The sequence below is a fragment of the Camelina sativa genome, chromosome 19 (genome assembly GCF_030686135.1).
Source record: "Camelina sativa cultivar CO46 ecotype springtype chromosome 19, ASM3068613v1".
NCBI lineage: Eukaryota > Viridiplantae > Streptophyta > Magnoliopsida > Brassicales > Brassicaceae > Camelina > Camelina sativa.
Genome location: NC_141898.1, coordinates 261,852 through 274,064, shown reverse-complemented (window position 1 = coordinate 274,064; position 12,213 = coordinate 261,852). Strand labels below are relative to the sequence as shown.

General features: G+C 36.2%; 4 protein-coding genes across 30 annotated transcripts; 2 read left to right on the top strand and 2 right to left on the bottom strand.

Moving 5' to 3' along the window:
- Positions 1–280: 280 nt before the first annotated feature.
- On the top strand, positions 281–912 carry LOC147920012 (uncharacterized). The gene has a single exon (XM_087500528.1). It carries the CDS (start codon positions 520–522, stop codon positions 730–732), a length of 213 nt encoding a protein of 70 aa, XP_087356654.1. The 5' UTR covers positions 281–519; the 3' UTR covers positions 733–912.
- On the bottom strand, positions 860–1,706 carry LOC147920011 (uncharacterized). Its single transcript, XM_087500527.1, has 2 exons — positions 1,346–1,706; positions 860–1,224 (listed from the first exon to the last, which is right to left on the bottom strand). The coding sequence occupies exons 1-2, from the start codon at positions 1,560–1,562 to the stop codon at positions 1,028–1,030; spliced, it is 414 nt and encodes a 137-aa protein (XP_087356653.1). The 5' UTR covers positions 1,563–1,706; the 3' UTR covers positions 860–1,027.
- A 1,409-nt stretch (positions 1,707–3,115) lies between these two features.
- On the top strand, positions 3,116–6,541 carry LOC104719442 (ACT domain-containing protein ACR6). 27 transcript variants are annotated; one of them, XR_015591368.1, is made up of 9 exons: positions 3,116–3,238; positions 3,469–3,550; positions 4,028–4,324; positions 4,465–4,569; positions 4,737–4,782; positions 4,865–5,047; positions 5,145–5,747; positions 5,838–5,942; positions 6,057–6,541. XR_015591368.1 is itself a non-coding variant. In XM_087502598.1 (9 exons), the coding sequence occupies exons 4-9, from the start codon at positions 4,520–4,522 to the stop codon at positions 6,381–6,383; spliced, it is 1,302 nt and encodes a 433-aa protein (XP_087358724.1). In that variant the 5' UTR covers positions 3,116–3,238; positions 3,469–3,550; positions 4,028–4,324; positions 4,465–4,519; the 3' UTR covers positions 6,384–6,541. The 27 variants fall into 27 exon arrangements, 17 of the variants coding, with proteins under 17 accessions (XP_087358724.1, XP_087358720.1, XP_087358735.1 ...); XR_015591367.1 differs by having other exon boundaries at positions 5,145–5,751; XR_015591369.1 differs by having other exon boundaries at positions 5,145–5,751; positions 5,826–5,942.
- A 28-nt stretch (positions 6,542–6,569) lies between these two features.
- LOC104719443 (glutaredoxin-C7) lies at positions 6,570–7,341 on the bottom strand. Its single transcript, XM_010437381.3, has one exon. It carries the CDS (start codon positions 7,239–7,241, stop codon positions 6,831–6,833), a length of 411 nt encoding a protein of 136 aa, XP_010435683.1. The 5' UTR covers positions 7,242–7,341; the 3' UTR covers positions 6,570–6,830.
- Between the last annotated feature and the right edge of the window lie 4,872 nt (positions 7,342–12,213).

Sequence of the window (12,213 nt, the reverse complement as noted above, 5' to 3'; positions counted from 1 at the left end):
AAAGTTACAAAAGTGTTAATTTGATACTTGGTTGCGTTTATTGGTTTGGTTTCGATTCTTTTACTGATTTGATGGGTAACCGCCTTAGTTCATAATAAAATTAGCCTTATGAATTGAGTGACGAGGATCAAAAAGCTTATAATTAGGCTTCAAAACAAGCAATAAACAGTTAATTATGTTTTGTGCAAAATAATATATGTAGTATATAATTCTTATATATATGCGTTATAAATATAAACTAGTAATATATACTGAATATATATATATATATATATACAAGAATATAATTCTTTTCTTCATCCACCAAACTTGAGGAGAACACCTCACTTTTGTCCAGTACAAGTCACATGAATTAACATATTTTTTTCGTTACATCAAGATGATCATATATATTTGCTCTCACATGCATGCTTATAAATATGCGTTATAAATATAAACTAGTAGAAATACAGAGATATACGTAAGAGAAACAGAAAAAAAAAAAAAAAGAAAAAAAAAAAAAAGAAAGAGAAAAACTAAATGGGGTTGGACTGGGGACCGGTGCTGATGTCGGTTGTTTTCTTCATCCTGTTGAGCCCTGGAGTACTGTTTCAGCTGCCTGGAAAGAGCAAAGCTCTAGAATTCGGTGGGTTTCAGACAAGTGGCCCCTCCATTGTCATCCACACTCTCCTCTTCTTTGCCTTCATCACCATCTCCCTAATCGCCCTTCACATCCACATTTACGCCGCTTAGCTTAATCTTACGTACCTTCTCCCTCACGTTCCCTTTCTCTCTCATTTCTTGATGTTTGATTTCCTTGTGGAGTACATTATTAATTAATTCCTTCTAATTTTATGGTAATATTCACCCGGAATATCCATTTTAACCATATTATATAATTTTATTTTCAATGTTAAAATTTATTGTCTAACCTATTACTATTACATTTTTTTTTATATCTTCAAGGCTTGAAGCAACGTAGAACAATTATGACTTACTCATCATATATATATATATAGGTTAACCCCACCTAAATCCTAATGCATGGTCAATCTTCATCATCTAAGTTAATAACAGTCGTCAGTCTCTCACAATGGTCCAGCTTAAACCTTTCTCGAACCGAAGATATATAGGTAGCGGCTCTAGCGTCAACGCACTCGTCCACTCCAGTAACCCCCCTACCGATCAGCTTCTCTGCCATCGCGTTCAGCTTCTTTTCCATATCCTTACCCTCAGGAGCCAAGGCTGTCAAATCACAGCACACCAATTATACACTTTATATATATATATATATATATATATATATAAAAGAAAATAGCTATAATTAATTAGCTTTTATTAGAGAGAAGAAATTAAGGTTACGTACATGGTTGAAGGAGGAAGCTAACGTTTGGAGGGAGAGGTGTAGTGGTAGTTACGAAGTTATTGATGTCAGGTTGAGGAGCGTAGGAAGTCGTAGTGGACGAAGTGTAATGAACGTTGTTATAAAGGTCTTGGGAAGGAGTAAGATGTTTCACAGATTTGCAAAAGGGCATTAGCTTAGCTATCATGAACCCTCTTGATCTCCTTCTGTTCATCTCCATGATCACTTGCTTACCTACTTTTCTTTCTTCCTTTCTTTCTTTTATTTTATTTTTCCACCGAGATCTAGCTACTCACTGGTGGTGTTTCATAAATTTATAGCGTGTCGTTGCATATATATATATATGGGGACTAGATAGAGCTTCGTTATATTGTGGTAAAGACATGCAGAAAGATAGAGACTAGCTAGAGAGGTATCAAAGACGCGTGGTCCTTCGTCTTGCAATAATATCACTGATCAGAAGCATCGTATTTTGATGACGAGTTCTCAACTTTCATGCTCAAAAAGCCACGACGACGCATCTAATTTTACAACTTAAAAATATATACACTTTTTTTTTTCTTTTTAAACACAAAAAAAAATATATATATAGACACTAGAATATTGCAAGGTTCAATAAAATTGACGCTTTTAATTTTATATCTCCTGATCCGCAAACCACGCAGTTCAAAGCTGATACGAAATTTTTAAGTGTTTAATTCAGGAGAATAAAGGAACCGTATATTTTTTTACCTTTATTTTTGTGTATCCAACTTTTTTGGTATAAACGGATTCGTCGAGTGGCATATTTAAAAAAAGAAGAAAGAAAAATGTGGATAAGTTTTAAGAATGTGAATAAATTGATTCGTCAGAGATATTATAAATACAAACAATATCGAATAACGTTATCTTTGTGCGATTGTAGCAGCGGCAAAGGCAAGATTTTGACCATTTTGATAACCGAGAGGGTGAATTAGAAGGAACCTTAACCTGATATATTTGATCCATATATATGCATATGTGATCAGATAAATATAATTAACCCAATTGTTTTGAAGACTCTGGGATGCTTCTAAGCAAAGTTTTTATACTTTAACAACATTTTACTTTATAAATTCGTGATATCTAAATTCTAGCTCATATAAATAAAATCAATACACAATGTTAAGAAAAATACAAGCATGCATAAAACAAAACACGAACGAACTCTATAGCAAATAATTATGATTCGTTTGTCAGCTAATAATTATCACAAATCACAAATGTACAATAACAAAAAATATATATATCAAATGTGCATTAAATTTCATGCAAGAAGAGAAGATATATTATAAAAACAAAAAGGGTGTTTCTCGTCATAAGTCATAACTAACACTCTTCAATGGAATTACGAATCATATATAGTATATCTTTTGAGACGTTTGATCAACAAAAAAAACAAAAAAAAAAGTATATTTTTTTGAGACCACACTATATAGCTATTATATATTACAGCATATATTTGCTTTTTGTATATATAGATGGTCCAAACGTATATTAATATATTATGTATCTATTACGATGCTTACGACGACATAATATTCTAGATGACATGGTCCTTATTTATTTTATTTTTGTGAAAATGTTGATGAGGATTATTAAGCACGTAATAATAATACTCCACAAGGATACAATTATTTTGGAGCGAGCTGGGCTTATTGGGCTGATTTGTATCAACCCAAAAATAAATTAGAGCCCAGATGGAGACAAATGGGCCCAACAAAGAAACAATGAAAATCTCTCTCTATCTCTCTCTGGGGATGACCAGACCAATTTCAATTTGACGGTGGCCGGCGTAGGCGCGGTGGTGCTCCTCCTCCTGTAGGGCGAGGCAAGAAATCAACTTCCGTTTTTGAGCACATTCGCAATAGATTCCAAGTTAGCCACTCTCTCTCTCTCTCTCTCATTCCCTTTTTTTTGACGAAGGTGTTGTTGTTGGTTCGCTGTTTTATTGTTTTCTCTCACTCGAAAGATTCGATTTTGCTCCGCACCATCCTCTTTTGTCCACTCGTCCGTAAACGACATAAGATTTAACTTCAAACACAGGTTTTATTTATGACCGTGGCTGATGAATGATGATTTTTACATTGGCTTTCAGGGCAGCGGAGGCCAAGATGAGAAAGGGCGTTTCTGACCCCCTCCCCCCCCCCCCCCCCCCCCCCCCCCCAGGGATAACAACTTCTTAACTAAGTGTGTGTTTGTTTTTTGTTTATAGGCTTTTTGGTTTAAGGGTTTAGCTGTTTTTGAGATATATATGAAAGAGAATGCTAGTTTCAAAGTAAAGATATCTTGAGCAACATTCTTGCATGCCCAACCGTAATTACATTCGATTCCTCCATTCACTGGTATGGTAAACAAAGGTTATATTGGTGGTGCCTAAAGATTCTAGGTGGGATTTTTTTTTGAAACCGTGTGTTGACTTAAAACTAGAAAAAGAAAGAGGTCATGGATCTAATAATGAGAGAGTAGGCACAAGATCATTGTGAGATGTCAATTGTGAAGATTCCCAAGTGGGTGTGGAATCCGCAACTAAAAATGCTTTGCTTCCTCTACTTTGCCTCCTTTTTGCAACCACATTACATGAGTGACGTTTATGCCTTTATATTGGTTATTCCACACAAGTGTCCTAAAAGCCTAGCTAACTCAGTTCGTTACTTGGTTATGCAGCTGTGAACGTGTTATACTACTAGTCTACTACTACCTCAGATAAGGATATGCCATATGATGATGATGATGATCCCTGCTTATACCCGAGATTGAGAATATTATTATCCCAATCTTCTTTTTGATCATCAATTCAAATTTGACGGAACCCAAATCTTCTTCGCCGATCATCGACTTTTGCTACTACTATCCACTATTCTTCCAACAATAATACTATAACAGAGAATCTAAGTTGTGCCACGTCATTCCAAGGAATCTTTAGTGGCACGTGCTTGATCCGGGCTGATGAATAAAGCTAAGGTAAAGGTTCGGTTCGGTGAGCGCCTACCCATTTTTTTTTTTTTTAATTATCCTCTCCCTCTCCCCACTCTCTCTCTTTTTATCCCCTTTGCTTTTCTTTCGTTCGAAACATCAAAACTTTTGTGCATAATTTTCCTCAGAAACTGGAGGACTCACTCTCCTGGGTCTCTGCTTCACCCAAACCAACCAACCACCATGGATGATGATGAATATGCCAAGCTCATCAGGAGAATGAATCCACCCAGGTTAATGTTATCTCTCTCTTTTCTTTCCTTTTTCTTTGGTCCCTCTGTTTCTCCATGTCTCCTGTATGTCTTAGTTAGGCTAGTATTTATACCCTTTGTAAAGACATACTTCACTCGGCTTCTCAAGTTTCTTCTCTACGGATTTCTATATGGTATCATGGAAACAGAGTTGTAATAGACAACAACGCCTGCGATGATGCCACCGTTATTCAGGTAATAACTATGATTGTTGAGTACAGTCCAGAGAGAGTTCCTTGTTTGAGATGGGATTTGTCTTGTTTTTACAAAAAAAAAGGTTGATAGTGTGAACAAACATGGGACTCTGTTGGAAGTAGTGCAAGTGCTCACTGATACGGATCTTGTGATCAAGAAAGCTTACATCTCTTCCGATGGAGGTTGGTTCATGGACGTTTTCAAAGTGATCGACCAATTTGGCCAAAAGATCAGAGACACACAAGTCCTTGACTATATCCAAAAGGTATGTATGTCATGTATGTAACATCACCTCTTTTTTTCTTCTTTTGCTTTGCGTATCTGTATAAAAGAAGAAAGCCTTTGTTCAAATCTTTGCGCAGAGGATAGAGAGCAACGCTGGGTGGTTTGTTCCACCTTTGAGAAGCTCGGTTGGTGTAATGCCCTCTGACGAATACACAGCAATTGAGCTCGCTGGAACGGACAGACCCGGTCTCTTGTCTGAAGTATCTGCTGTTCTCACAGACCTTCACTGCAATGTTGTGAACGCTGAGATATGGACTCACAACACCAGGGCTGCAGCGGTTATTCATGTCACGGACCATTCAACTAATTCTGCCATTACTGACCTGATTCGCCTCTCCACCATTAAAGAGCTGCTGTGCAATGTAGTCAGGACGAACAGCGGTTCAAGAGCTGCAAAAACGGTCTTCTCCTCTTCTGATACCCACAGGGAGAGACGGTTGCATCAGATCATGTTTGATGATAGGGACTACGAGGGAGTCAAAAGAGCAAGCCCATCGGCGTCAAGGCCCAATGTCACACTAATGAACATTGACAAGGATTATACCGTTGTCACCATGAGGTCCAAAGATAGACCAAAGCTTGTCTTTGACGTAGTCTGTACTTTGACTGATATGCAGTATGTGGTGTTCCATGGCATGGTCAGCACAGAACCAGTGGAGGCTTATCAGGTAGGTAACTAAGTAAGTAAGTTGTTTCCCCATGTAATAAATTAAATTGGCATCACTTTTCTCTAACCATACATACATCATAATAAATAGAGATTGCTGCAGGAATTTTACATCCGTCATGTAGATGGACTTCCCATAAACTCAGAAGCTGAGCAAGAACGTGTCATACAATGTCTCGAAGCAGCCATTGAGAGGAGAGCATCCGAGGTAATCTAATAGAAAAATGCAACATATCCTGTGCTCCGCAAATCAATTGATGATGTACTCGCTCTATAATTTTTTCTTTCTGATATACTCAAAACAGATTATGCATCCTTTCAGGGTTTAGAGCTGGAGTTATTAGCAGAAGACCGAGTTGGTCTCCTCTCAGACATAACCAGGACATTCCGAGAGAACAGCTTAACAATTGTGAGAGCAGAGATCTCGACACGAGAGGGTAAGGCGAAAGACACTTTCTACGTTACGGACGTGACAGGAAACCCAGTTGAATCAAAAATAGTGGAGTCAATCAGACAACAGATAGGAGTAACCAAGCTGAAGGTGAAGAACAACGAGGATTGCTCTGTTCTTGGTACGAGCAGGCCTTCGCAAGAAACAATAATGGGGTATTTGCTAAGTAACATCTTCAAACCCAAGTCTCACACATAAGAGTGTACGTGTGCTTCGTATAGAGAGATCATTAGACAGAGTAGGGCATTCTTAAGCTGATGGCGATAACTGTAAAATTTTGCACCCTTGTAAACAAGTCGTCGTCCCTTGTGTAAATTTGTGTGATCATCAAATAACAAGAACTGTCTTTGATTCGATATGAAAGGATCTAATAGATAGGAGACATAGCAAAATATAAAATAATTTGAAAGATTTAATTATAAGAGAGATGCATGAAAAAAAAAAAGAGGGGAAGAGGGGTAGAGAAAGGTGAGCTTTAAAACAAACGCACAAGTCTCTCTAATTACAAACTATAAACCTAACCTGTCATCGATTAGTTTTTTCCTAAACTTCCTCATCCCATTCTCTTAAGACATTAATTAGAGCTAGCTAGGCTTATAAAAAGAAAGAAACAAAAGCACAAGGGAGGGATGGAGGTATCAATCATTAAAGCCAGAGAGCGCCTGCGTCTTTGAGAAGAGGAACGAGAGAGCCGTTGATGTGGGAAGCCATGACTCTGTCCATAGCTCCAACTAGTTTACCGCCAATGAAGACGACCGGAAGAGACCCGGGAGAAGAGGCGCCGGAGCAGCCGAGGAGGCGGATGAGGGCTCGCTGGATGTCGCCGCCATAGGGGTGGAGGTCGAGCTCGTGGACCGCGGGGCTGACTCCCATTCCTCGGAAGAGACCCTTCACGGCGTGGCACATGCAGCACGTGCTCACGCTGAATATCACCACAGCGCTCTCTGCCGCCAGAGACTCTATGCGAAGCAGACCAGTGTCAGCCACCATCCCCACACTGCCGAACCCTATCTTGTTCATCTTGTATGATCCCCACGATTCTGTCTGGTATTGCATTTTTAATTTTCTTGAAGCAAAAAAAATAAAATTAAACACGATCGAGAAAGAGAGAAAAGTTTTTAAGGAGATTATTGACTGGCTCAAGGTTTTTTTTTTTGGTGAGGAGAGAGTGAGAGCCATGCAGAGTATATTTATAGAGAGGCCTACACTACACCCCCTTCTAAGTCCAACTCATCATCATCAGTTTCCTCTAATTACTGTATATATTATTTGGCTAATTATCATGAGCCATTTAAAGTAACAAAAAAAAAAGTATAATAAAACAAACATATGACATCAAAATACTTAATTACAATTGAAAATAAATATATATATATATATATATATATATACATTTATGATTATTATTTTTATTTTTATTTTTCCCAAAAAAGGGCAAGAAGAAGAGAAGAGGAAGAACAGGCTTTTATCAGAAGGGAGTTGTTGGTAATAGACGGCTCCGTCTGTCCTTCTTGTCGGCTCTAAAATCTCTCGCCATTAATTTTCTTAACACTTCATTCTCTTTCATTTCTTACATGTATATATATTTTCAACCTTATTTCTAGAAACAACAATATATCTACGAAACCATTTTTTGCACATAGTGTAATGATATATATATATATATATACTACGATTCTACGAGTAATCAATCAAGTAGAATATATGTGTAATGATCATCATCATATTCATACAATACTATGTCAAAGAATCAGCATCTTTATGTTTCCTATCCAGATTATATAGCATATATATATCCCACTTAATTATATGAACGATTCCAATTACGATGTGTACATAATTTAAAAGAACAAAACCATGGATTTATTTTCCTCCCATGTCTCTGCTTTATAATATCAACCATTAAACAAACTGTATTAATTAAGCTTCTATTTACATATAATTTGTCCATTTATGTGGGATCGCCTATGTAATACTATACTTGTATACTTCTGTTTATATATGATTTGTCCATTTATATAGTGTATGAGAGGGATCGCCTATGCATGTATTGTAACTTGAAATTGCCATATATGTATCATTTGTTACTCTTTTGTTTCGAGTAACTAAGTATCAGTGGAAATAGCATGGGTTTAATTTTAATATTCATAAAGTTCTAACTGTTCAATATAGAAAAGCCAGGTAAAAAAATACTTATCTATATACTCTATCAAAGTTTACAAAGTTAATTGTCACATGCTTTTAGCTTCCACGCTTGTGTCTTTTATATGCAAAATGCTTTTTTGTATCTCAGGTTTGAGCTCCACAATATATAAAAATTAATCTTAAATTACTTATAAAACTACGGATTGATGGAAAAGAAGATTTTATATGTATGCTGGTTGAATAGAGTAAGAGAAGTCCGTACGGTTGTGCTCCCTCTAGCTGAAAAAGAAAGTTACTTCTTTTGGTGTTTAGACTCATGTAATATACTACTTTTCTGGAAAATAAAAATAAAAAAATATTTGCATGAGAAATCGTAAAAGATAAATAATCTTGTCGGATTGTGTTTGTCGGATCACTTTACTTTTGGTATTACTGTATTTTATTAAATCTAGTTCTCCTTTAGTCTTTACAGAAGGTCTTACGTACGTAACACTTGTCATACAATGTTTTATCTTTTCTAGTTCGTCTACCGAGTCTGATATGTCCGATATAACCCTTTCGAGTGACAATATATATACACGCATTTGACTAAGGGCACTTTGTAAACTAACACCTGAAACTTGAAACTTTGTACATTCCTTATTCCTTTGTGTAATGATCTAAACTCATAATCCAACGGTGGAAAGGAAAAGGTTACATCGAATAGAGACGATTTGATCGATCGGACGGGTAGGGTTAGATGGCTGGAAATGAGAGCCCTCTGACTTATGCTATTAATTACTACGACAAAATACTATATAAATGTAAATTAAAATTAAAAGAAAAAGCAATATATACGAGCGTGACGCTATCTTTTCAGCTTTATCTGATCTTTGCCATTTACAAACATCTTTGTGTATGTCTCTCCATAGACAATATTTAATGTTTTGCTTTGTTATAAATATGATCTTCATTTAATAACTAAATGAATTAAGTTCGTTTTTTTTTACTTCTTACGGTGAAACAGAGCCGATAGCGAGTGGAATGGATATAATCGAACTAAACCCTAAACCCAGCTTTAGAGAGTTACATACTATTATATAAGCATATATTGATGTATGATGCACGTATCTGTATCTAGGTGACATACGCAGAAAGGTACATCCTCTGTGCCTATGTATGGGCGTGGTGTTTAGATGTTATGGAATGTTTAAGTAGTGCTTACATACATATTGTATATATGTATTTTTGATATGAATGTTATTATGTTAAGTCCCGTAACATTAAGTTGTATAGTTTGTAATGATTTTTTTAAAGAGTATTTAAACACAATGGAAAATTAAATGTAACGAAAAAAGAAGAAAATAAGGCAAAAAGAAAAAGGAAGATGTCGGTGTCGCGGCGAAAAGGCGGTGAGAGTATTGTGGGAGTGCTCACGAATTCCCTTAAAAGAAAATCAGAGATATATAACCCCTAAGCCCATGCAAACTGAAACTGGAATCCCACTCGATCGATCTTCTCTAATTTAAATTATCATCATTTCAACTATTACTTCACCAACAGAAAAAGTAAATATCATCGAGATATACGTCGATATATTGTTATGCATGCAGGTGCATGACCTCTCTATCTTTTTGTCGACCACAAGTTTTTGTCTGTTAATTACTAGTATTGTTTTGTTTATATATGGCACTGATATATATCTATGCAGTACGAGTACGTCTATTCGTCATTAATTACCGCCTATTAGACGAACTTCAATGTTGATATTAAGAGGTTCTAAATCAATTTTTCTAAATTGAAAAATATTGAAATTAAATCAAAATGCGTAACAAAAAGATAGAATTGGTTCTAAATTTCAGTTTTTGAAATCAAAATTTTAGTTTTGTATTTTTTTCAATTTTAAAAATAAATAGAATCTCTAATTTTAGAAACATGGTTGGAGATTGTCTTAATTATTAAATTAAGATTCAGAACGTTTGGATTTTGATTAGTACTTTATTTAGTATTAGTAGTGATTTTGACTAACTTTATTTAGTACTAGTAGTTAGTAGTTACCACTGATTTTATATGTATATAAAAGTTGGGACAAATATAAATGAAGGAATGAATACAAAGAAATGAATCATACGGATTTTAAAATTAGATAAAAAGAAAAATAAGAGAGAGAGAGAGGGAAAATGGAATTGCCCATTGGGAGGAAGAGAGGGGCAGTGGGAAAAGTGGTAAATAGTAAAAGATAGAGAGAGAGACGAAACAGAGTTTTGTGCCCCACGCGAGCCGCCTCGCCTCCCACCTGCCTGCCTACCCATTGCTTTCCTTTTCTTTTCTTTCTCGCTTAAAACAGACCTACTAAACCGGCAAACCCCAAATCCCATATATACAAGTATTAACCAAAAGACCTATCATGCACCTATTTATTACAACTACATCATCTGTTACTAGCTAGTTTCTACAACATCAATTATTCCTTTGAGTTGTATATGATAATTAATTATTGTTCTTTTATCCATACAAAAAGATTAACTGGAATTTAGATGGGGTTTATTATTAGTATTATCATCTTTTTGCCTTTAATTTGTTTAGATTCTAAGTAAAGTAACATTCCTAACATAACCAAAAGACCTATCAAGCCATTGTCTTTTCTCCCAATCTTTGTCTCCTTGTTTTAGCCTGTGGTTTCCTTTAGGCTCGGCTCCTTTCTTAGCAGAAGTTTCGTGTTTATTGATTGGTTGGTAGTCTTCAAAACTTTCAGAGATTTCTTATCCTTGGTGTTCATGGTGTGTGTTAACTTAGTGAAGTTTTGCCTTGCTCTTTGTCCCTGCGTTCATGATCTGTTTAGATATGATTGCTTTTTGGAAGGATTCTAGTTAGACGTAAGGAGACGCATCAGTCGTCGTCGTCGCATCTGGGAGTGTGTGTGAGTCTCTATAAACTTCTATAAGTGCTCTTTGCTTGCCGGGTTATGATGTCCTTGGTTCTCGAGAGATTGAGTCTCATTGTGATAGGAGAAGGTAGTTGTTATCTACGAAGGGCATCTGTGATAAATCACATGCGCAGATGTTTCAGAAGAAAAGGAATCTCTGTTTTTTGGTTCTATCACTGTTAAGGTGTTTGTCTAGTTATTTCTGCTTACAGGATAAGGAGTTGTCCTCCTTCGATTTGGTTTCAATATTATCTGTTTGTATTTCTTGTCCAGTTTACTTTGTCTCCTTTTGTTAGGGCTTAGTTTCCAGGAAATTTCTTTTTTTCCTCTGGCGTTTGTCTCTGGGGACTTCTAGTTGTCCGCCGACATAAATTTCCCTCGTTTGGGCGTTTGTACTTTGTAATCTTATCTTGGTTGTTGAACCAAGTTTTAAGTTTTAATAAAATTCAAGTTGACCAAAAAAAAAAAGTAATGTAACATTCCTTAACCACTTGTGAGTAAATACTCACCATGGGCGTTCGGTCAAAACCGAAGAAACCGAACCAGACAACCCGAAAATTTTGGTTATCGGGACAAACCGAAGAGAGTAAGTCAAACCGTTCGGTGCAACTGTTTTGGGTAATCGGATTTCGGTTTGGTTCGGTAATCGGACTGATCGGTTTATTAGAATCTGCATCCATATATAAGCCTAACCATAAACCATTAACCCTAGTTTTGTTTTTCTTCTTCTTCGCCTCTCTGTCTCCTGCGATTCCGAGAGAGAAAAGCTTCACAAGTTCATTATTCTCCGATCTAATCAATAATCATCACATCTCTTTCTGTTTTATCAATTCATCTCTTCTACATCCTCTTTCATTCTCTCAAATCTCTTTCGCAGTTAAGAAAGAAGACTTTTATCAGAGATTCAACCTGTAAAATTTAATAAAGGTAAACTCTTCTTCTGGGTATTTAATTGATTCTATGTTTGATTCTTTGTTC

Excerpts from the sequence above, each read along its gene's own strand:
- LOC147920012 (XM_087500528.1), top strand. The coding sequence starts at position 520 with ATGGGGTTGGACTGGGGACCGGTGCTGATGTCGGTTGTTTTCTTCATC.
- LOC147920011 (XM_087500527.1), bottom strand. The coding sequence starts at position 1,562 with ATGGAGATGAACAGAAGGAGATCAAGAGGGTTCATGATAGCTAAGCTA. Across the intron at positions 1,225-1,345 it reads TAGCTTCCTCCTTCAACCAT|CCTTGGCTCCTGAGGGTAAG; the intron begins GTACGTAACCTT and ends GTGATTTGACAG.
- LOC104719442 (XM_087502594.1), top strand. The coding sequence starts at position 4,520 with ATGGATGATGATGAATATGCCAAGCTCATCAGGAGAATGAATCCACCC. Across the intron at positions 4,570-4,736 it reads AGGAGAATGAATCCACCCAG|AGTTGTAATAGACAACAACG; the intron begins GTTAATGTTATC and ends TCATGGAAACAG. Across the intron at positions 5,736-5,825 it reads AACCAGTGGAGGCTTATCAG|AGATTGCTGCAGGAATTTTA; the intron begins GTAGGTAACTAA and ends CATAATAAATAG.
- LOC104719443 (XM_010437381.3), bottom strand. The coding sequence starts at position 7,241 with ATGCAATACCAGACAGAATCGTGGGGATCATACAAGATGAACAAGATA.